Below are 24,908 nucleotides of genomic sequence, written 5' to 3'. Positions count from 1 at the left end.
TACGTTCTACAATACCTGAGTACTTAAGATGATAAGAAACAAAAACTTTACTAAACCTAATATAGCATACATGTCCTTCACTACCTGTCCTATAAAATTTTAAATCATTAACTGATTCCATGGTTTGAAATCCAACCCTAATGGAATATGACATAAGTTCACAACAACTTAGTTTTTATAAAAAAAATATTATTTTTTCTAGAATTACCTCAATTAATTTATCAAAAAGAAACATTAACTAAAAAAACAATATCCTTGTAATCCTCCTGTAGCAAGTGATAAAACTAATATAAATCAATCTATATAGATTTGCCAAATCCCTCAATACTTTATAGTATCAGGTTTGGCCTCTTTCACTTTAGATAATACTATAAACAAATAAAACAATTTTCAGAAGTTTGATGACAAAGTGTTCTAAAATGAGTAGTTCAGAATTTTTTCATAAGCTAAAACAAAAATCAATCAATCAGGTACCTGGATATGCAAAAATAAATATTTTCATTTAAAAATAACTCTATCCATTATTATTGGAATCCAATTATTTTTACAATAAATGTTATCTCCTTTATCAGTCTGTACTGATTCTAACTCATAGTCCCCCTCATTATCCTGTGACTAAATTAAATCTCCTAAAAGAATAATCTTGCCAGATTACTGTTTTTTTCTCTACACTGACAATTTATTTTAATTTTGTAAAAGAACATTAATTTAGGTTGGGCTTTCCTAAATATTCTGTTTCTGAAAGAAATTTGATCATGTTGACATTTCTTTTCAGAACCCAGCATTCCCCTCATACAGTATGATTGAATGAACCACACCTGCTCTGTCACTGACTGCTAACATGACAGTCTTAAATTCAGCTTTCAATGCGTCCACTAAAAGTTGAAAAAGTGACATTCTCATGATTAATTTACACAACTGTGGCTCTATTCCTCACACTACAACTGATCTTTTTATCATTCAATTGCCATTAGACAAAGTTGTGTGTATTGACACCTCCTGTTTTTCTTGAAATAACACCTTTAGTGTAACATAAGATGTTTTTCAAAACAAATGGTGCTAAACCCACAATGTCTCAGATCTGTAGCATTGGACACTGCACCCCTAACACATTTATTTATAAATACCAATGAAATTGTCTCATCATACACTTAAATGTAAAATGACTGAGAGAGATTTCTATATTTACCAAAAATACTAAATTTATAAGGGCTTTCTTCAGATCTTCAAATGTCTGTATATAAGTTATCTTTTGTTATTAAAAATATATTTGCCCTACAGTAAGCCTATATAATTCATTAACATTTACTCAGACAGATACTTTGTCTGCAAAAATCTCAATAAACTCTCAAAAAAGTTATTAAGGCCTAAAAAATCTTATTTTTCAAAACAATTACTTTTAATAAGTAATGATACCTTTTAAATATATATTTTCCTCATCAATGAACCCTCTTCCAAGTATCTGGAAAATTTAACACAAAAATATATTGTGCTTTGATCCATAAAAGTGAAAAATGTCATGGTATGACTGACCAGTCTGTAACTTGATCTGCATCTCTCTGTTGGTAATACACACCTCACATGTCACATACTCTTCAGAGAATGATCTGTTACTGACAGTCTTGGCTACCATGGTTTGTACACCCTACACTGTACAATTCGGTAACAATCTTGTTTCTCGTTTTTAAAATGTTTAACCTTTTTAACACTTTTTATACATATTTTGTTTGTACATCTACGAAAAATCATGTGCACTATGTTATATGACTTTCCTGATTATAATAATGACAAAATATTGTTTAAAAGACAATCTCGTGAAACTCACAGATTGGATCCTGCCCATGACCTGCGATTGACCATTTCCCCGAGAAACCTCCTCCCGCAACCAAAGTCCTTACTTTTACTAGAAATACTCATTAAAAAAAACTATTAACAATAGTTATTTTTACAATTTTTAGATTGAACAAAAACTTTCATATTTTAATATTTTCTCTGGGTAACCTTAAGTAAATTAGAACAATTTACTACTTTTAATTTAATAACCAAATCCAAGTTTGGATTTTTTGTAAAAATTGTTCAATCCTTAACTTATTTCCTAAAACCAAATCTGTAGAATTTTTGTAAAACACTAAACATCATGTTTTTTCCATAATCTCAATTTCATACAGTTCTTTCCACAATCTTAATCAATAATTTTTCTCTGAAAACTTTGTTCAGGGCTTAATACATAAAGATATACATGCAGCATTAAACTTAATTTTCTTCTTAATGAACATCTTTACACTCTGGCATAAATTAATTAATTACCTTACTACTGCTTGTATTCCTATATTCCATACATATGAAATATATCAATTTCCCGATCGTACTGAGACTTACTTCTGAGCCTAGAGATGATAACCATTGCCATATTACCCTTTTATATAAACAAACACACTCACCCCTTGTTAGTATGATAGTCCTGTGTGTACTTAAAATAAAACAAGAGATGAATAATGTCCCTTTAACTTTGTTTTTTGTTGCTTTATCTTAATCCTTTTTCTTCTTTTGTAGCTCTTTGCCTTGTTTCTTGAATTCTTGAATTGTGTGCTGTAATGTGCTGTAGTGTATTGCCTGTTGATCTATTCTTTGCCTTTGTGCTTGGACCTTCCATCTTCAAACATCAAAATCCGACTTCCATATTAGCTCACCCAAAGTGTACATTTGCTTCTGTACCTACAATGGTGACTTTTTCAAATAACGTGAAGTCTTTGTTCCTATTTCAACACTTTTTTCTTCTTGGGTAACAACCCAATATTTTCTTATGTGAGACTCTCTCACCTTCTTAGGAACTAACCTTGGCAGATATCTTCACGAACGTAACTAAATTACGTCTTCACAAAGTCCTGGATTTTCCAAAAATAACTTGAAGTATACCGTCCAACTGGCCTTGTCAATCAACTTCGTAGGCTGTATCTTTTTTTTTTTTTTTTTTCATCTGTGTACAGAGAGGTGAGAAAACAAAGAGAAAAAAAACTCAACCTCCACTGTTTTCTCTGGACCGTAGTACGCATCTGACGCAAACGCCTCCTTCTAGGTTCTTTGATCATTTGTTGCCAAAACTTGACAAATCTCATATTCCTCCCTTTGGCAAGGAGTAAATCCCCTCCTCCCTATATGATCTGCTGTTGTGTGACCTTCAGAAACCATCATTTACCACTGAACATATAACTTACATATATTTTCAGAAACCCTTATCACTTTAAAATATTAATTACCTCAAAAACTTCTAACAGAATGAAACCCAGCTTGCCTTATCTGAAGCTAATGCATGCTAAAAAAAATACATCACTGTAACAGTTGCAAGTATTTAAAGCGGTCCTCCACCCTGAAGTGGAAGTTCCGCTCATCTGGTCCCTCCCCCCCTCTGGTGCCACAATCGGCACCTTTCAGAGGGGAGGGGGGTGCAGTTACCTGGGTAATCCAGGTATCTGCACCCACTTCCGGAACCAGACCCCCGCAGACTGCCGCAGATGCCCCCCCGTTGTGTTCTGGGAAACACACAGTTCCCAGGACACAGCGGGGATCAGCAGAGACGCGCAGCGCGACTCGCGCATGCACAGTAGGGAACCGGGCAGTGAAGCCGCAATGCTTCACTTCCCGATTCCCTGACAGAGCATGGCGGCGGGGGCAGCAGAGAGATGAGCGATCGCTCGCCATCTGCCGCCGACATCGCTGGACCCTGGGACAGGTAAGTGCCCATTTATTAAAAGTCAGCAGCTGCAATATTTGTAGCTGCTGGCTTTTACTATTTTTTTTAAAGGTGCAGCTCCTCTTTAAGACATCCAAAATAGATAAGAGTTCTCCTGATGATGCCTTCATCATTTTCCCACGATGGGCAGACCAACAGTTTCAGATATCATCCAGGGTCACCATCCTGGACATGCAATTCCGGTCTTTGTACGCAAATGTCTGACACAGATCAGCCCTTGCTGCAGCCTCTTTCCCCTGCTAGCTGCCATTCCTCCTCTGTGGGGGACCTTGAAATACTTATGCCTAGGACAGTCTCTTGACTGGTGCTGGAGAAACAGAGCCTGGACCACTAGCGGATAGTGATGGCCGAACGGTTCGCCCGGCGGTCGTTTCGCGGCGAATTTCCGACTTTCGCCGTCCGCGGGTTCGAACGCCTTTTTCCGTCGTTCGCCCCGGCGGACTTACGTGTTTAATGTATACAAGAACTTTAACCTTTCGTGACACGTTTATCATGTGTTACAGGACAACCAATTGAGACATGACAGCTCATGGACACTTGGACATTCCCCCTAACCTATAAATACACCCGATCCGGTGGCCATTTTACATTCTTTCTTCTGTCACTGTAGGGAAAGGATCCTGTGTGGAGTAGGGACAGAGAAAACGCTAGCTATTTGGTACACAAAAGTTCTTTTCAGGACTGGTATAGGTGTTAGGTCAGCAGCCTGAGTTTCTTTTGTCAGTTTAGATAAAGGGACAGAGCGCTGTATGCTGCTATTTTAGGGACAGCTCAGCCAGATTAGTCTTTCTTCATCATCATCATCATCATCATCATTAGCTGTTACTATCAGGTCCACAAAAGAGCTGTTCCAGCTAATCGTTCCAGCCTACTCTTTTTTGCCAATTTGTATAGGGACAGGCAGGAAGCAGTGTGTCAGGCAGTGAGGATAATTTTAAAGACTTGCTGTTACTATTAGTTCCACAAAGGTTCTTTTCAGGACTGGTATCAGTGGTACGGTAATAGGCTTGTACACGTATAATATTCTTTCTTCCAAATATAGAAAGAATATTATACTTGACTGCTGCCCTTCTGCTGCAGTCTGCTAATCATTCACAACTCACTTGTTCCACAAAAGTTCTTATAAGGACTGGTAACTTGGTCTGTCTAGGGTGCTACGGTACATAGGCTTGGGTGCGGTACAGTCTGCTGTTCTGTAAGGACCGCTATCGGTCCACAATAGATAGGGTTGCCGTGCACTACTGCTGACCGCTGCCCTATACTGCAGCAGTCCTTCAGCGGTATAGGGACTGACGCACAGTCTGCTAAACACTAATACACAACCTGCTTGGTCCACAAAAGTTCTTATAAGGACTGGTAACTTGGTATAGGGTGCTACGGTACATAGGCCTGAGTGCGTTACAGTCTGCTGTTCTGTAAGGACCGCTATCGGTCCACAATACATAGGGTTGACGTGCACTACTGCTGACCGCTGCCCTATACTGCAGCAGTCCTTCAGCGGTATAGGGACTGACGCACAGTCTGCTAAACACTAACACACAACCTGCTTGGTCCACAAAAGTTCTTATAAGGACTGGTAACTTGGTATAGGGTGCTACGGTACATAGGCCTGAGTGCGTTACAGTCTGCTGTTCTGTAAGGACCGCTATCGGTCCACAATACATAGGGTTGCCGTGCACTACTGCTGACCGCTGCCCTATACTGCAGCAGTCCTTCATTGGTATAGGGACTGACGTACAGTCTGCTAATCACTAACACACAACCTGCTTGGTCCACAAAAGTTCTTATAAGGACTGGTAACTTGGTATAGGGTGCTACGGTACATAGGCCTGAGTGCGTTACAGTCTGCTGTTCTGTAAGGACCGCTATCGGTCCACAATACATAGGGTTGCCGTGCACTACTGCTGACCGCTGCCCTATACTGCAGCAGTCCTTCAGCGGTATAGGGACTGACGCACAGTCTGCTAAACACTAACACACAACCTGCTTGGTCCACAAAAGTTCTTATAAGGACTGGTAACTTGGTATAGGGTGCTACGGTACATAGGCCTGAGTGCAGTACAGTCTGCTGTTCTGTAAGGACCGCTATCGGTCCACAATACATAGGGTTGCCGTGCACTACTGCTGACCGCTGCCCTATACTGCAGCAGTCCTTCATTGGTATAGGGACTGACGTACAGTCTGCTAATCACTAACACACAACCTGCTTGGTCCACAAAAGTTCTTATAAGGACTGGTAACTTGGTATAGGGTGCTACGGTACATAGGCCTGAGTGCGTTACAGTCTGCTGTTCTGTAAGGACCGCTATCGGTCCACAATACATAGGGTTGCCGTGCACTACTGCTGACCGCTGCCCTATACTGCAGCAGTCCTTCATTGGTATAGGGACTGACGTACAGTCTGCTAATCACTAACACACAACCTGCTTGGTCCACAAAAGTTCTTATAAGGACTGGTAACTTGGTATAGGGTGCTACGGTACATAGGCCTGAGTGCGTTACAGTCTGCTGTTCTGTAAGGACCGCTATCGGTCCACAATACATAGGGTTGCCGTGCACTACTGCTGACCGCTGCCCTATACTGCAGCAGTCCTTCAGCGGTATAGGGACTGACGCACAGTCTGCTAAACACTAACACACAACCTGCTTGGTCCACAAAAGTTCTTATAAGGACTGGTAACTTGGTATAGGGTGCTACGGTACATAGGCCTGAGTGCAGTACAGTCTGCTGTTCTGTAAGGACCGCTATCGGTCCACAATACATAGGGTTGCCGTGCACTACTGCTGACCGCTGCCCTATACTGCAGCAGTCCTTCATTGGTATAGGGACTGACGTACAGTCTGCTAATCACTAACACACAACCTGCTTGGTCCACAAAAGTTCTTATAAGGACTGGTAACTTGGTATAGGGTGCTACGGTACATAGGCCTGAGTGCGTTACAGTCTGCTGTTCTGTAAGGACCGCTATCGGTCCACAATACATAGGGTTGCCGTGCACTACTGCTGACCGCTGCCCTATACTGCAGCAGTCCTTCATTGGTATAGGGACTGACGTACAGTCTGCTAATCACTAACACACAACCTGCTTGGTCCACAAAAGTTTTTATAAGGACTGGTAACTTGGTATAGGGTGCTACGGTACATAGGCCTGAGTGCAGTACAGTCTGCTGTTCTGTAAGGACCGCTATCGGTCCACAATACATAGGGTTGACGTGCACTACTGCTGACCGCTGCCCTATACTGCAGCAGTCCTTCATTGGTATAGGGACTGACGTACAGTCTGCTAATCACTAACACACAACCTGCTTGGTCCACAAAAGTTCTTATAAGGACTGGTAACTTGGTATAGGGTGCTACGGTACATAGGCCTGAGTGCAGTACAGTCTGCTGTTCTGTAAGGACCGCTATCGGTCCACAATACATAGGGTTGACGTGCACTACTGCTGACCGCTGCCCTATACTGCAGCAGTCCTTCATTGGTATAGGGACTGACGTACAGTCTGCTAATCACTAACACACAACCTGCTTGGTCCACAAAAGTTCTTATAAGGACTGGTAACTTGGTATAGGGTGCTACGGTACATAGGCCTGAGTGCAGTACAGTCTGCTGTTCTGTAAGGACCGCTATCGGTCCACAATACATAGGGTTGCCGTGCACTACTGCTGACCGCTGCCCTATACTGCAGCAGTCCTTCATTGGTATAGGGACTGACGTACAGTCTGCTAATCACTAACACACAACCTGCTTGGTCCACAAAAGTTCTTATAAGGACTGGTAACTTGGTATAGGGTGCTACGGTACATAGGCCTGAGTGCAGTACAGTCTGCTGTTCTGTAAGGACCGCTATCGGTCCACAATACATAGGGTTGACGTGCACTACTGCTGACCGCTGCCCTATACTGCAGCAGTCCTTCAGCGGTATAGGGACTAAGAGTTTTGTCACAGGGTGATTTAAAAAATGACAGGCAGAGGAAGAGGCAGGCCCTTCCGCAGGGGTGGTAGGGGTAGGGCAGGAGCAACAGCCTTGAGCCAAAGTGGGAAGTTGCAGAAGGTGCGTTCAATTACTTTAAAGGACGCACCAGACTTGGTTGAGTGGCTCACTCAGCCTTATTCTTCTGCACCCTCCTCATCCTCTCGATCTGCACCCTCTTCTTCACTCTCTGCTATGTGCACCCCCAAAGACACTACCACCAACAACACCACCACCACCACATACCTTCCGCTTGAGTGCAAATGGGGGCCTTCATGCTCCAGTGTTTTAATAGGGACCCCCGTATAAAAAGCATGAGGGTCAAGGACCAGTACTGGGTGGCAACGTACTTAGATCCCCGGTACAAACACAAAATGGCGGAAATGTTACCGCCGTCGCAGAGGGCTGTCAGAATGCAGCACTTCCAGGCCTTGCTTCGAGAAATGCTGCATTCTGCTTTTGCGTGCGCTGGCAGAGGAGCAATTCCCACTCCCAGAGAAGGATTTGCGGGTACCAATCCAACAGCGCCTGCAAGAAGAGGCCGGTTTGAAGATGTGTTGGTGACTTCGGATATGAGGTCATTCTTTCAGCCGACCCATCGACAGGTGTCATCCGGATCCAGCATCAGGGAACGCCTAGACCGTCAGGTGTCCGACTACATTGGGTTAACGGCCGATGTGGACGCTCTGAGGAGTGATGAACCCCTAGACTACTGGGTGGGCAGGCTTGACCTCTGGCCAGAGCTTGCCCAATTTGCAATCGAACTGTTGGCTTGCCCCTCATCCAGTGTCCTGTCCGAAAGGACGTTCAGCGCAGCAGGGGGGATTGTGACCGATAAGCGTACTCGCCTAGCTCACGACAGTGTTAACTACCTCACATTTCTAAAAATGAATGAGGCATGGATCTCGGAGGAATTCAACACATGTGATCAGTAGACCATGTATATGTCTATAAACAATTTTTGGAATCAAGCACACAGACCTTCTTAATTCATTTGGCTCACTTCCCTGACCCAAAAAAGCACACCGTACTATATGCCCCTACCCTCCTCTTTGAAGAGGTTGAGCGGTGTCATATTTCTACTGGGGCTGCTTATTATGAGGGGTTCCCACCATCCCTGTGCTGTGCTGACTTCCTCCTGGGTGTTCTTATTATGAGGGGCTCCCACCATCCCTGTGCTGTGCTGACTTCCTCCTGGGGGTTCTTATTATGAGGGGCTCCCACCATCCCTGTGCTGTGCTGACTTCCTCCTGGGGGTTCTTATTATGAGGGGATCACACCATCCCTGTGCTGTGCTGACTTCCTCCTGGGGCTGCTTACGGTGCTGCTGTCAGCGCTGTATGTCACGGAGCTGCTGTCAGCGCTGTATGTCACGGAGCTGCTGTCAGCGCTGTATGTCACGGAGCTGCTGTCAGCGCTGTATGTCACGGAGCTGCTGTCAGCGCTGTATGTCACGGAGCTGCTGTCAGCGCTGTATGTCACGGAGCTGCTGTCAGCGCTGTATGTCACGGAGCTGCTGTCAGCGCTGTATGTCACGGAGCTGCTGTCAGCGCTGTATGTCACGGAGCTGCTGTCAGCGCTGTATGTCACGGTGCTGCTGTCAGCGCTGTATGTCACGGAGCTGCTGTCAGCGCTGTATGTCACGGAGCTGCTGTCAGTGCTGTATGTCACGGAGCTGCTGTCAGCGCTGTATGTCACGGAGCTGCTGTCAGCGCTGTATGTCACGGAGCTGCTGTCAGCGCTGTATGTCACGGTGCTGCTGTCAGCGCTGTATGTCACGGAGCTGCTGTCAGCGCTGTATGTCACGGAGCTGCTGTCAGTGCTGTATGTCACGGAGCTGCTGTCAGCGCTGTATGTCACGGAGCTGCTGTCAGCGCTGTATGTCACGGAGCTGCTGTCAGCGCTGTATGTCACGGTGCTGCTGTCAGCGCTGTATGTCACGGAGCTGCTGTCAGCGCTGTATGTCACGGAGCTGCTGTCAGCGCTGTATGTCACGGAGCTGCTGTCAGCGCTGTATGTCACGGAGCTGCTGTCAGCGCTGTATGTCACGGAGCTGCTGTCAGCGCTGTATGTCACGGTGCTGATGTCAGTGCTCTGTATTACGGTGCTGCTGTCAGTGCTCTGTATCTCCTGCACCCTCTTGTTTGCCTACCCTGGTCCCTGACCTTCCCTCTCCTCCATTGCCTTCATTAGCTCCATAGTCCTGAATTGTCAGAACAATTTCCCAAATAAAAAAAAAATGCTTGTAGTTATCGATCCCAAATTCACCTCATACATGTATTATGCTATTGTCCAGGTGGTGGGACTACGTGCTACCCCCTAATAATTACCCCGTGGCCGCAAATTCGACCTAAAGGTTTGCGAAATTCGCCTCCCATTGAAGTCAATGGAGCCCGCGGCGAACGGTCGTTTTCGCGAACGTTTGTGCCCGTTCGCGTTTCGCGTTCGCGAAACGTCCCGTCGGAAGTTCGTCCATCACTACTAGCGGATGAGAAAATGCAGCAATTTATTTATTTATTATTCAATAGAGAGAATCGTCCTATCTATCAAAAGCAGAGGAAAAAGAGATCCGGGACTTTCTATTGAACAGAACCATGTATCAAAAATCAGTTAAAATAATAATGTTTATTAAATCATACAAATAAGAATAAAAACATTAATACATCCAAGTCTCATTATCCATTGAGAGTAGACGAATGTAATGCTAGTTACATCGCTGTTTCCATGCTTTTATTTTCAACATGTTTCGCCATATAGGCTTCTTCAGGAAAAGGTGTGGGAAACGGATACAAAAAAAAAAATGCACATCAAGGAAATGTACATACTGTATAAAGTATCACACATATCATGGCTGTTATTAGATACATTATACACAATATACAACAAAAAATAATGTTAAGGATACACCCCACCCTCTGGCGAAGGTTATATCAAACATGGCTTCCTAAGTCAGTAATAATGGGGTGGTAGCAGATTCGAGATGAAGGGAGTCTGTTCACGATGGTCATAAGTGAAAGAGAAACATTTACATGGAGTTTCAACTACAAAAAAAAAAAAAAATGCCACAAAAAAACTAGCCCAGGTCTTACCTATTACATTTCTAATGTGAAATATATCAAAAGTCCGCACAACATCCCAACTGATGGAAATCACTTGTTACGTTTTATTTTTATTTTTTTTCACCTTTTCAGCGCTGGTTATTCCATAAATCCACATGAACGAGAGGAGCTGAGAGAGTTTCTGGAGACTTGCACAAAGATCACAGGTAAGTACGATTTTGGGGCTACTATCAGGCTAGGAAATAAATGGGTTTGGGGGGTGGGGAGGGTAGACCACCGTAATGGTGCAGGATGGGAATTTATAATAGTTTGATCTTTCCTGCAAAGACCCCTCTATGATAAATATGGTACAAAAGGCTTCTCCACTTCACACGAGGTGAACATGTATGAGCCGTCCATTGTTCCTAGGTCAAGGTCAAACAATGGTTTACATATGACCCAGAACATATTTTATTGTTCACCACATCAGCTCCGAAAGATTTACCCCCTTAACACTTCCTTACCTTGCATAGTCATATGACGGTGGCAGGAACCCTTTGTCCCTCCGAGCCGCCGTCCTATGACATCTTTTCTTCCTGAGCCTCTAGGGGGCGCACGTGCCCGCTGCGTCACTAGGCACCCGATGAGCGTGCCCGACGGCTGCGATTGCCCGGGAACACAGCCGGACCGTGGCTCTTTGTGTGTAAACACGCAGATCCACGTCCTGTCAGAGGTGGTTTCAGATGGTGCTTTCCCAGTTCACAGGAACACTGATCGGTCTCCTCCCTTTGCGATTCCCCACCCCCCTACAGTTAGAATCACTCCCTAGGACACACTTAACCCCTTGATCGCCCCCTACTGTTAACCCCTTCCCTGCCAGTCACATTAAGCCCTTGTACACACGGTCGGAGAATCCGTCGGAATGTGTCCTATCGGACCGCGTTGTCGGATAATTTGTGTGGTATGCATCGGACTGATTCCGTCGGAATATCGTTCGGACCCAATTTTCCAACTTGTTGGAAATATTTTCCGACTAACTGGTTCGATCGGACATACTCCGATCATGTGTAGAGAATTTTGATCGGACCAAGTGCCACGCATGCTCAGATCAAGTTCCTACATCAAAGCTATTGGCTACTAGCCTGAATCTAGTCCCATCGTAACAAAATTACATCATCACGTTCTGAATGATCGGATTTTTCGACAACTTAGTCCGACTGTGTGTATGCAACAGTTTCGGACAAGATCCGACGGGCAAAATCCGACGGATTTGGTTGTCGAAATCTCCGACCGTGTGTACAGGGGCTTACACAGTAATCAGAGTATTTTTATAGCACTGATCGCTGTATAAATGTGAATGGTCCCAAAAATGTATCAAAAGTGTCCGATCTGTCCGCCGCAATATCGCAGTCACAATAAAAATCGCAGATCGCCGGCATTGCTAGTAAAAAAAAAAATAACAATAAAAATGCGATAAATCTATCCCCTATTTTGTAGACACTATAGCGTTTGCGCAAACCAATCAATAAATGCTTATTGCACTTTTTTTTTAACAAAAATATGTAGAAGAATACGTATCGGCCTAAACTGAGGAATTTTTTTTTTTTTTAATGGGATATTTATTATAGCAAAAAATACAAAATATTGTTTTTTTTTTCAAAAATGTGCCTCTTTTTTTGTTTATAGTGCAAAAAATAAAAACCGCAGAGGTGATGAAATACCACCAAAAGAAAGCTCTATTTGTGGGGGAAAAAAATATCAAAATTTCATTTGGGTACAGTGTTGCATGACCACGCAATTGTCATTCAAATTGCAACAGCGCTGAAAGCTGAAAATTGGTCTGGGCAGGAGGGGGGTGAAAATGCCCAGTAAGCAAGTGGTTAATGACCGGGTCATTTTTTGCGATACGGCACTGCATTACTTTAACTGACAATTACGCGGTCATGCGGCGCTGTAAACAAATAAAATTGATATCCTTTTTTCCCACAAATAGAGTTTTCTTTTGATAGTATTTGATCACCTCTGCGTTTTTTTTGTTTTGTTTTTTTGCACAAAAAAAATAATAGACCAACAATTTTGAAAAAAAAAAAAAAAAAACACAATATTTTTTACTTTCTGCTATAAAACATATCCAATAAAAAAGTTTCAATTTAAGCCAATATGTATTCTGCTACATGTTTTTAATGAAAAAAAAATCACAATAAGCGTATATTAGTTGGTTTGCGCAAAATTTATAGCGTCTACAAACTATGGGCTATACTGTATTTATTTATTATTATTTAATTTTTATACAAGTAATGGCAGTGATCATTGACTTAATGCGGGACTGCGATACTGCGGTGGACAAATCGGACATCTAACTGACACTTTTGACACTTTTTTTGGGGAACCAGTGACACTAATACAGTAATTAGTGCTAAAAATATGCACTGTCACTGTACTAACGACACTGGCTGGGAAGGGGTTAACATCAGGGGTGATAAAAGGGTTAAATGTGTGCCCAACATGTGTGTGTGTGTGCTGTTTTTACTTAAAGCGGTTGTATACCCAAAATATGAACTTTTACCTACAGGTAAGCCTATAATAAGGTAGGTATAATGTAGGTAAAAAGAATATCTCCTAAACCTGTACGGTTTAGGAGATATTCCCTCTGACTTCAGCGGCGCATGCGCTCTGGGTTCCCGGCTGAAGACCAGACTGAACAAGGCTCTCTTTGGTAATGTCCAGAGCCGATCGTTGGGTGCCCAGGACCAATCAGTGGCCAGCACCCGCTGATTGGTTCGTGCTACAGCCAATCCCAGCACAGCTGTGGCGCACGGTGTACAGGTCACGTACTAGGTACGTGATCCCGCACAGGAGAGCCTTGTTGCCGTATACGTACAGTATACGGTTGGCAAGCGGTTACATAGGGATGAAGAAGAACTCCCCAGCATTGCCTTATGTAGAAGATACCCTCAAAACTTTAAACTACCAGTGTGAAAATGAGGTGAAGCTATATGAGCTTTCCAATAAACCCAGGTCAGGGAAGAAGAAGGGTTCATACATGTCCCAGAACATGTTTTCTTGTTAAATAGGAACGGGAAAATTCAGGGTTTTCATTTTTCTCCCAACTTGGACCTTTTCTCTGGATACAAAATAGCCTTAACCACTTACCGACCACCTGTAGTGTATATACCTCATTATCAGTGTGGCCAACCTAACAGATTGAAATTTACTGACACCACACCCAACATTTACTGGCACAGCTGGCATTTCCAAAAGTTACAAAATTACAGTTTTAAGTACAAATTTCTGTCTAGCACTTACCCCCGAAGGAGCTGCTGGTTATTTTTGGGCTTACCGCTACCTTTTGCTTCTCCTTGTAGCACATCTAGGGGATGTCCCGTGGTAGATGGCCCAGTAACTTGAGACTGACAATAGATCCACCGGAATGGATTTTATTTGCAAAACTCAAACCATTGGACGGTCTTTTAACTTGGGATCAGAGGGTTGGAAAAGGAAGTTCAGGTTCTCTCAATGTCAAAGTCTATAAACGTTAAGGAACTTGCTTACTTTGACTGCATCCAGAGAATAACCATTCGCAGCTGGATGATCACTCGGATTGGACAGTCCCTCTCTCACAAGGCCTGGCAGCCAACAAGGTGCTTATTCAGGAACAAAGTCTTTGTCACAGACGTTGTTGCAGAACATGTAGGGAAACTAAGCTGTAGAACACTTGTAGGATACCTGGATCTTTCAGCCTACTTGGCGATATCCACAAGACCGGATTCTCTCGGTTACCTCAGCCCTTCCAGGCTCTTGTTAAGAAAACCAACCCGTCCGTGGTGTTCTTCTAAAGAGTCCTCCCCTGGAATGCTTGAAGTACAATGGGTCTCTCCCGAACCGGAGACGGCACCCATCCATCTCAGAATCCTTCTCTAGTTTCCATGCCTTGGGCTAGCCAGCCCCGAGGCATTAAAGTCGGGTGGATCCACACCCTAGGCCATAGCCTTCCTGGGGGCTGGTCAGGAGGACCAGGACCATGTAATCAGCACATCATACTGGACCAAAACCCCGAACCACGTGACGTCCGCATCTTAAATACCCTCTCCCAGAGGGCACAGCGAGAGGGTCACTCCCACTGACCTGACTCCGAAAGAGAGTAACTTAAGCGCTTGACCAGATCATGTTCCACGCCTGCCACCAGAGACAGCGCCCCCCTGTGGCCAGGCAGAACATTGCACAGTCCAGTCAGACTGACACAGAAGTCAAATTTAGACAAATAGACCCAAACCAAACTGTAGTTTGGGTAAAGTTTTAACTTTCACACAAATAAAGCTTTCTTTTGGTCATATTTTCACCATTGTTTTTTTTTTTTTTTTTTTTGCTAAACAAGTTTGAAAAAAGGTAGTTTTTCTCCTTCACTGATGTGTGCTGATGAGGCGGCACTGATTGGCACTGATGGGTGGCACTTATGGGCACTGATTGGCACTGATGGGCACTGGGTGGCACTGATGAGGCTTCACTGATATGTGGCACTAATGGGCACTGATGGGCAGCACTGATGGGCACTGATGGGCACTGATGAGGCTGCACTGATATGTGGCACTGATGGGCACTGATGAGCAGCACTGATGGGCACTGAGGTAGGACTGATGGGGCTGCACTGATGTGTGGCACTGATGTGCACCGATGGGCACTGATGGGCACTGAGGTGGCACTGATGAGGCTGCACTGATATGTGGCACTGATGGGCTCTGATAGGTGGCACTGGTGGACACTGGTAGGTGGCACTGATAGGCAGCACTAATAGGTGACACTGATGAGGAAGCACTGATGGGCAGTGATTGACAGCACTGATGGGCACTGATTAGCAGCACTGGTGGGCACTGATTAGCAGTCGCACCACAGTGATTCCACACTTCCTTATCGCTATTGTGCCCAGTCACTGACAAAAAAGTGCGCTTACCAGACGGTAAAAGCACAAGGAGCGTTTAGAATCCCAAGCCACTGACAGCTCCTCGCCTTCACCAAACACTTTGTCACTCAGGAACGAACGATCCATATACTGAAGAATCACATGCCGCTCCGCATTCTTCTTGATGTCAGGTAGCCATTGTACCCTTAGAGAAACTGAATGTGAGGATCCACCTTCTCCAACACATCCCTGAATCAGTGAGTGAGTGGACTTTTTCTTATAGTGTTTGGTTTATTGATTTATATTATTTGGCGCAGCTCCTTTTTTTTATTTTTTATCTATGTCTATGTGTGTGTATCCCACAGTGGAGCAGCAGCCTTACATCCTTTGAACATTCATTTGGAATTTTTTCTTGACTATTTGTATTTATTTTTAAGATTAATTTCTTGGTTATTTATTTGAAAATATTTTTTCTTGCTTGATAAGTAGGAAAAAAAACCTTTTTTGGGATCTCAGCGCGGTTTTATTTATTTTGTTACTAATTAGCAGTACTGATGGGCACTGATTAGCAGCACTGGTGGGCACTGTTGGGACCAATAACAGAAACCAGTTATCAGCTTTCTTCATCTCTCCTCACGGACAGTGTCGATAAGCAGATTGTGTTTACATCCTGTGATCAGCTGTCATTGGCTGTCAGCTGATCACGTGAAAAAGGGCCGCTGTGACTGGCCCTTTACCCCGATCTGCGATCAGCCGAATCGGAATCGGCTAATCCACCCACATGCCGCAGGAGGTGTGCTGGCAGCGCCATCACAGGAGGATGTCCATGGACACCCTCCCGGCATTGGAAGCCCACACTGTAACCGTCATTTGGCTATAGCGGGGGGGGGGGGGGCGGTTGGCAGTTTGGAGGTAGGAAGTTTGGAAACAAGTGTACTGCATAGAAAGACCACTGCGCGTGACATCAAATATTGCAACAATCGCCATTTTATTCTGTAGGGTTTCTGCTAAAAAAATATATACTTTTTGGGAGTTCTAAGAAAAAGTAATTTTCTAGGTTTAAAGGGAATTTTTTTTATAATTTTGCTGCATGTGGCCAAAATTGTAATACAATATAAGTTAAAGTGGAAGTCCACCCTAAAACAAAAAATTACATTTGAAAGAAAAAATGTAACTTTCTATAAACCCCTGTTGCTAGGCAATATTCCTAATCTGCCTCTTCCTATTCCGCGGAGCTGTTTCTTCAGTTCCTCCTCTTCGGCGAGCGGCCCCCGTTGTCTTCTGGCACATGTGTGTGTCCCATAAAACAACAGGGCCATTCACAAAGCGCCGCACGACTCGCTCATGCGCAGTAGGAAACAGGCAGTGAAGCCGCAAGGCTCCACTGCCTGTTTACCTTCGTTAGGATGGCGGCGCCGGCACCCGAACCCATGGACGGATTGGCCTCGGGTGGCCGACATCGCGGGCTCGCTGGACAGGTAATTGCCCTTATTAAAAGTCAGCTGCTACAGTGTTTGTAGTTGCTGACTTTTAAAGAAAAAAACAAAAAACGGCCGGACCTCCTCTTTAAGCCCCCCGTACACACGGTCGGAAATTCCGACGAAAAAGGTCCGATCGGATTATAGTGTCTGAAAATCCGATTGCGTGTGGGCTTTATTGAAAATTCTGACGGAAAAGGTCCGATCGGATTATAGTGTCGGAAAATCCGATCGCATGTGGGCTCTATCGGAAATTCCGATGGAAAAGGTCCGATCGGATTATATTGTCGACAAATCCGATCGCATGTGGGCTCTATCAAAAATTCAGACGGAAAAGGTCCGATTGGATTATAGTGTCTGAAAATTCGATTGCGTGTGGGCTTTATTGAAAATTCTGACGGAAAAGGTCCGATCGGATTATAGTGTTGGAAAATCCGATTGCGTGTGGGCTCTATCGAAAATTTCCGACGGAAAAAGGTCAGATCGGATTATAGTGTCTGAAAATCCGATTGCGTGTGGGCTTTATTGAAAATTCTGACGGAAAAGGTCCGATCGGATTATATTGTCGGGAAATCCGATCGCGCGAGGGCTCTATCGGAAATTCTGATGGAAAAGGCCAGATCGGATTATAGTGTCGGCAAATCTGATCGCATGTGGGCTCCATCGGAAATTTAGACGGAAACGGTCTGATCAGATTATATTGTCGGAAAATCCGATTGCGTGTGGGCTCTATCGGAAATTCAGACGGAAAAAGGTCCGAATGGATTATAGTGTCGGAAAATCCAATCGCATGTGGGCTCTATCGGAAATTCAGATGGAAAAAAATTTGAGAGCAGGACCTCCCGGCAACAAAATCCGATCGGACTTTTTCCGATCGTTTGTAGAGAATTCCGATCGGATAAAGCGCCACGCATGCTCAGATCAAATTCCTAGACCAAAGCTATTGGCTACTAGCCTGAACGTAGTCCCGTCGTAATGAACGTCATCACGTTCTGAACGATCGGATTTTCTGACAACTTTGTCCGACCGTGTGTATGCAACACCAGTATCGGACAAAACCCGTCGGCTAAAAATCAGACGGATTTTTTTGTCGGAATGTCCGACCCGTGTGTACGGGGGGCTTAGACAAATTTTCTGATTCAAGGTGAAATCAAGTGCTACATTGCGGCGATGATGTGACAACTTGACAATAACGCACTTTTTTTGTTGTTTTTTCCATGCAGGTGTCGGGGTAATCGTAGTTCTCACAAACAAGACGAACGGAAACGTGGAAAGAGCCGAAGCCATGTTTAGAGACCTGGGAATCAAACACGTGTTTTCCTTGGAAAACTACACCCCGCAAAATCAGTCCAGATCTATGGAAGTCAACAACACCGTCATCCAATTGTTATATGAGGTCGCCCAGAATGCTCTATTCAATGTGAACTATCCGCGAGATCCGCAGAAGGATATGACAAGGAGGAAAACCTTTCTACTGAATTACATTTACAATAAAGAGCTGGAAGACCACAAACAGATATCAGAAGCACAGAAAGCCTTGGAGGTGGACCAGATGGAACGGGACATGAGGGAAAAAAGGGAAGAGGCAGAAAAGCAAAAGCAAAAAGACAGGATGGAGCACGAGGAGCGGATGAAACAGCTGGAGGCCAAATATGAAAGACAGATGTGTCAAAATCAGTTAAAACACAAGCAGAGCATGAAAGAACTTCACCGAGGGCGGGGAAGAAAACCAAGAAAATAAAGAAAATAAAGTCACCATCAAGTCAAAGTGTTGCTAGGACTTAGATGATAGACATGGGCGGCATAAAAAATGTGTTTTGTTCCATCCCGTGCAAAAAATAATAATAATCCGTGTATGAAATTCAATTCGGATTCGTACGAAATACGAATTTTTGTTCGATTCGTAAAACTTTTCATTAAAATAACGAAAGTTTGCTATGATGAATTTGTCATTATGAGGGGCTCCCACCATCCCTGTGCTGTGATCATTATGAGGGACCCCTCCCCCCACCCCTGTGCTGTGATCATTATGAGGGGCTCCCCCCATCACTGTGCTGTGATCATTATGAGGGGCTCCCGCCATCCCTGTGCTGTGATCATTATGAGGGGCTCCTTCCCCCATCCCTGTGCTGTGCTCATTATGAGGGGCTCCCACCATCCCTGTGCTGTGCTCATTATGAGGGGCTCCCCTAATCCCTGTGCTCATTATGAGGGGCTCCCCCCATCCCTGTGCTCATTATGAGGGGCTCCCCCCATCCCTGTGCTGTGATCATTATGAGGGGCTCCCTCCATCCCTGTTCTGTTCTCATTATGAGGGGCTCCCTCCATCCCTGTGCTGTGATCATTATGAGGGGCTCCCCCCATCCCTGTGCTGTGATCATTATGAGGGGCTCCTCGCATCCTTGTGCTGTGCTCATTATGAGGGGATCCCTCCATCCCTGTGCTGTGATCATTATGAGGGGCTCCCCCCATCCCTGTTCTGTTCTCATTATGAGGGGCTCCCACCATCCCTGTGCTGTGATCATTATGAGGGGCTCCCTCCATCACTGTGCTGTGATCATTATCAGGGGCTCCCCCCATCCCTGTTCTGTTCTCATTATGAGGGGCTCCCCCCATCCCTGTGCTGTGATCATTATGAGGGGCTCCCTCCATCCCTGTGCTGTGATCATTATGAGGGGCTCCCCCCATCCCTGTGCTGTGATCATTATGAGGGGCTCCCCCCATCCCTGTGCTGTGCCCATTATGAGGGGCTCCCCCATCCCTGTGCTGTGCTCATTATGAGGGGATCCCTCCATCCCTGTGCTGTGATCATTATGAGGGGCTCCCCCCATCCCTGTTCTGTTCTCATTATGAGGGGCTCCCCCCATCCCTGTGCTGTGCTCATTATGAGGGGCTCCCACCATCCCTGTGCTGTGCTCATTATGAGGGGCTCCCCTAATCCCTGTGCTCATTATGAGGGGCTCCCCCCATCCCTGTGCTCATTATGAGGGGCTCCCCCCATCCCTGTGCTGTGATCATTATGAGGGGCTCCCTCCATCCCTGTTCTGTTCTCATTATGAGGGGCTCCCTCCATCCCTGTGCTGTGATCATTATGAGGGGCTCCCACCATCCCTGTGCTGTGATCATTATGAGGGGCTCCCTCCATCACTGTGCTGTGATCATTATGAGGGGCTCCCCCCATCCCTGTTCTGTTCTCATTATGAGGGGCTCCCTCCATCCCTGTGCTGTGATCATTATGAGGGGCTCCCCCCATCCCTGTGCTGTGATCATTATGAGGGGCTCCCCCCATCCTTGTGCTGTGCTGACTTCCTCTGATTGGTGAACAAAACACCAGTCACGTTTATGTTAATTTGGATCTGAAATTCCGAAATTTCGTAAGAAATTCGTAAGCATAGACATTCCCCCATAGGGTTCCCACCATCCCTGTGCCGTGGTGACTTCCCGGGGTTTTAACTTTTAGGTTTGTTAACTTTTCATTAATTATGAATTTTCGTTATGAATTTGGATCTGAAATTCGTAAACGAAATTTCGTATTTAGTATGGAATTCGTATGCATAAAAGTACGAATTTCCATTTTGTTTGAAACGAATCGCACGCGTTTTAGATGATGAATTCCCTGTTATCGGGAGGGTGGATGAGTAAAACTGATATTTTTAATTTTGTGAAAATGTGAGCCAAAATCACAGCATGTACTGTATATAATATTCACTGATTTTGAATCAAAGTGTTAAAATCAAGGACCGGCAGTGGAGGAAGATGGCTGCTATCTAAGCTGAGCTCCGCAGCCCTGACTTTCCCTGAAGCGTCGCACTGCAACTAAAAGAGGTATTGTGGGCACAAAAAGATATCGGGGTATCTGGAGTAATAAGGGAAAAGGAAAGACCTCGGAGGACCCAGGAAATTTGGGTAATTGAACCACTTCCCACCCAGGCCATTTCTGACACTTCTCTCCTACATGTAAAACTCATAATTTTTTTTTTTTTTTTGCTAGAAAATTACATAGAACCCCCAAACATTATATATGTTTTTTTTTGTTTTGTTTTAGCAAAGACCCTAGAGAATACCATGGCGGTCGTTGCAACTTTTTATCTCACAGGGTATTTGCTCAGCAATTTTTTGAACGCTATTTTTTGCTTTAAAAATAAAAAACAGTAAAGTTAGCCCATTTTTTTTTTTTGCATAATGTGAAATATGGAGTTACGCCGAGTAAATGGATACCTAACATGTCACCCTTCAAAATTGCACACGCTCGTGGAATGGCGCCAAACTTTGGTACTTAAAAATCCCCATAGGCGACGCTTTAAATTTTTTTCACTGGTTACATGTTTTGAGTTGCAGAGGAGGTCTGGGGCCAGAATTATTTCTCTCGCTCTAACGTTCGCGGTGATACCTCATACCTCATTCTGCGTGCGAGCACATGGGGACAGGGGCGCTTAAAACATTTTTTTTTTTTTTTTATTGTTATTCTTATCCATTCTTATATATTCTTATACACTTACCATAACAAAAAAATGTGGAAATCAATTGAGGCCCCTAACCTGTGTGATGTCATTCTTAGCCCTTGTACACACGATCGGAGATTCCGACAACCAAATCCGTCGGATTTTGTCCGACGAATTTTGTCCGAAACTGTTGCATACACACGGTCGGACGAAGTTGTCGGAAAATCCGATCGTGCAGAACGTGATGACGTTATTTTGTTACGACGGGACTACGTTCAGGCTAGTAGCCAATAGCTTTGATGTAGGAATTTGATCTGAGCATGCGTGGCACTTTGTCCGATCGGAATTCTCTACACATGATCGGAGTATGTCCGATCGGAGCATTTTGTCGGAAAATATTTACGGCAAGTTGGAAAATTTGGTCCAACGGATATTCCGACGGAAACAGTCTGATGCAGACCACACACAGTCGGAATATCCGACAAAATGGTCCGATCGGACACATTCCGTCGGAATCTCCGACCGTGTGTACAAGGGTTTAGTGCCAACACTCAGGCGTACTACGAATTAATGTTAGCACTTAAAAATTATAACGTAATTCACTTTAAGAAGCACTGGCATCTTCAATCTTCTACAGTACTGAAAGACTTGTATGCTCGTTCTTAACCACTTCCCATCCGGCCACTGCATATGTGTGGTCGGGCGGGCGCTCTCTCCTTCTGAGTGGACGTTCGGGAACGTCCCTCAGAAGAAGGGGAATCAAGTGGGCCCGCACGGCGGCGCGATTCCCGATGCACTCGGGTCACCCGGAGGTGGCGCATCTCATTGCAGCAGGAGGGCTCTGTGATCGGCCCTCCTGATCACATGATGGCCGTGTCCAATCACAGCCGTAATGTGATGTAAACAGAGAGTCAGTTGCTAGGCGATCGGCTCTCCTCTCCTCACACATTAGTTGTCGGTGAGGAGAGGAGAAGGGATCGCTGCAGCCGGCTGGTAATCAGTAAGTATGAGCTGTTTTTTTTATTATTTTTTTTTTTTTTACAGCTTTTTATACACTGATCACCGGCCCAGTAAAACACAATGTCCCAAAACACATGTCCCCAAAAACACCTGCCCCCCACATATGACCCAGTAAAATTACATGTCCCAATTATTATCTGTGCACATCTGTACATGATCATCTGTGCACATCTGTACATGATCATCTGCGCACATCTGTACATGATCATCTGCGCACATCTGTACATGATCATCTGCACACATCTGTACATGATCATCTGCGCACATCTGTACATGATCATCTGCGCACATCTGTACATGATCATCTGCACACATCTGTACATGATCATCTGTGCACATCTGTACATGATCATCTGCGCACATCTGTACATGATCATCTGCACACATCTGTACATGATTATCTGCACACATCTGTACATGATTATCTGCACACATCTGTACATGATCATCTGCGCACATCTGTACATGATCATCTGCGCACATCTGTCCGTGATCACACAAACCAATTATTATACACTTAACAGGATTTTTTTTTGCAGCAGAATACATGTTGGCTTACATTTATGAAAAAATTCGAATTTATTTGATTTCTTTTAAAATAGAATAAAGAAAATATTGTTTTGTTTTGTTTTCCAAATTTCCAATCTTTTTTCGCTAATATCGCAAAAAAATAAAAAAATAAAAAAACGGAGTTGTGAATAAATACCACCAAAATAAAGCTCTATTTGTGTGAACAAAATGATACAATTTTCATTTGGGTACAGCGTAGCGCGACCGCGCAATTGTCAGTGAGATTGCGAGAGAGCGCTGAAAGCTGAAAATTGACCCGGGAAAGAAGGGCCCCCCCCCCCGGTATTGAGGTGGTTAACTACCACTAGGTAGGCTGTCGGTATCACTTATTCCTTTTAGAGACTTATGCTGATTTAATTTCCTGGTTTCGACTCGCTAGAATACTTTGATTTACTTGATGACAGCCCAGGGGCAGACTGACCATTCGGCCACTCGGGCACTGCCCGAGGGCCCCCGGGGCCACTAGGGGGACCCCATCAGGGTTGCCAGCCTCAGTAAAACCAGGAAATGTTTCTTACCGACATCATTTTGGTCTAAAAATCCAGAGATTATAACTGCCCCACCTCTCCAGTACCTTCTCAGCCAATAGAAACATGTCTGTGTATACTGTGTGATTGTATACTGTGTGGCCCCATAATCTCCTATTGCCCGGGGGGCCCCATAAATTGTCAGTCCACCCCTGTGACAGCCTGTTCTCTCTTTTGTTTATTCATGTTTGAATACACCTGTTCACAGTTTGCTCCCCTAGGGGGGTGAATAGACTTATTCTTGGAGGTTTACTAGCTAGAAAACTGAATTTAAAGATATAAATTTGAAGGATTATTCACAATTATTATACTGACTTCATGTATTTATCAAAAACGCATTCGCTATTCTGTGTAACTGTAATGGTGTGAATCCTGTTATATTTTTCTTAATGTCGTAATTTGTTATTTTATGTTCTGATAACGAAATAAAAATGTGAATGTTAAAAAAAAAAAATAAATAAATAAACGAAAAATGAAAGTGGTTCTAAAGGTTGAAGTTTTTTTTTTTTTTTTTTGACTTATTGACTTTTTTATATTGATTTAATGTATTTATCAAAACGCATTTGCTATACTATGTAACTGTAATGGTGTGAATTCTGTTATACTTTTCTTAATGTCGTAATTTGTTATTTTATGTTCTGATAATGAAATAAAAATTTGAATGTTTAAAAAAAAAAAAAAAATCAACGAAAAATTAAAGTGGTTCTAAAGGTTGAAGTTTTTTTTTTTTTTTTTACTTATTGACTTTTTCATACTGACTTAATGTATTTATCAAAAACGCATTCGCTATACTGTGTAACTGTAATGGTATGAATCCTGTTATATTTTTCTTAATGTCTTTATCTGTTATTTTATTTTCTGATAATTAAATAAAAAATTTAATGTTAAAAAAAATAAATAAATAAATCAACGAAAAATTAAAGTGGTTCTAAAGGTTGAAGTTTTTTTTTTTTTTTTTACGTATTTTTTATACTGACTTAATGTATTTATCAAAAACGCATTTGCTATACTATGTGACTGTAATGGTGTGAATTCTGTTATATTTTTCTTAATGTCGTAATTTGTTATTTTATGTTCTGATAACTAAATAAAAATGTGAGTGTTAATAAAATAAAATCAAGGGACAATTAGTGGTTCTAAGGGTTGAATTTTTTTTTTTTATACTTAAAGAGGAGTTCCCCTGAAAAAAAAAAAAGTTAAAATTAAAAGTCAG

The 24,908-nt window shown here is 43.6% G+C and overlaps 1 protein-coding gene across 1 annotated transcript in view; it reads left to right on the top strand.

Annotated features, from left to right (window-relative positions):
- The window catches only part of LOC144000377 (uncharacterized), a 37,547-nt gene extending 18,470 nt beyond the window's left edge, over positions 1–19,077 (top strand). Inside the window, exons 3-4 of the mRNA XM_077494179.1 lie at positions 10,915–10,988; positions 18,360–19,077. Coding sequence (XP_077350305.1) covers positions 10,915–10,988; positions 18,360–18,877 — 592 coding nt within the window. The 3' untranslated portion in view covers positions 18,878–19,077. The remainder of the gene's footprint in view (positions 1–10,914; positions 10,989–18,359) is intronic.
- The last annotated feature ends 5,831 nt before the right edge of the window (positions 19,078–24,908 follow it).

This window comes from Lithobates pipiens, unplaced genomic scaffold (assembly GCF_037356315.1).
Source record: "Lithobates pipiens isolate NorthernLeopardFrog02 unplaced genomic scaffold, aLitPip1_a1.2 Scaffold_22, whole genome shotgun sequence".
In the NCBI taxonomy this organism is placed as follows: domain Eukaryota; kingdom Metazoa; phylum Chordata; class Amphibia; order Anura; family Ranidae; genus Lithobates; species Lithobates pipiens.
This window is presented reverse-complemented; position numbering and strand designations above follow the sequence as displayed.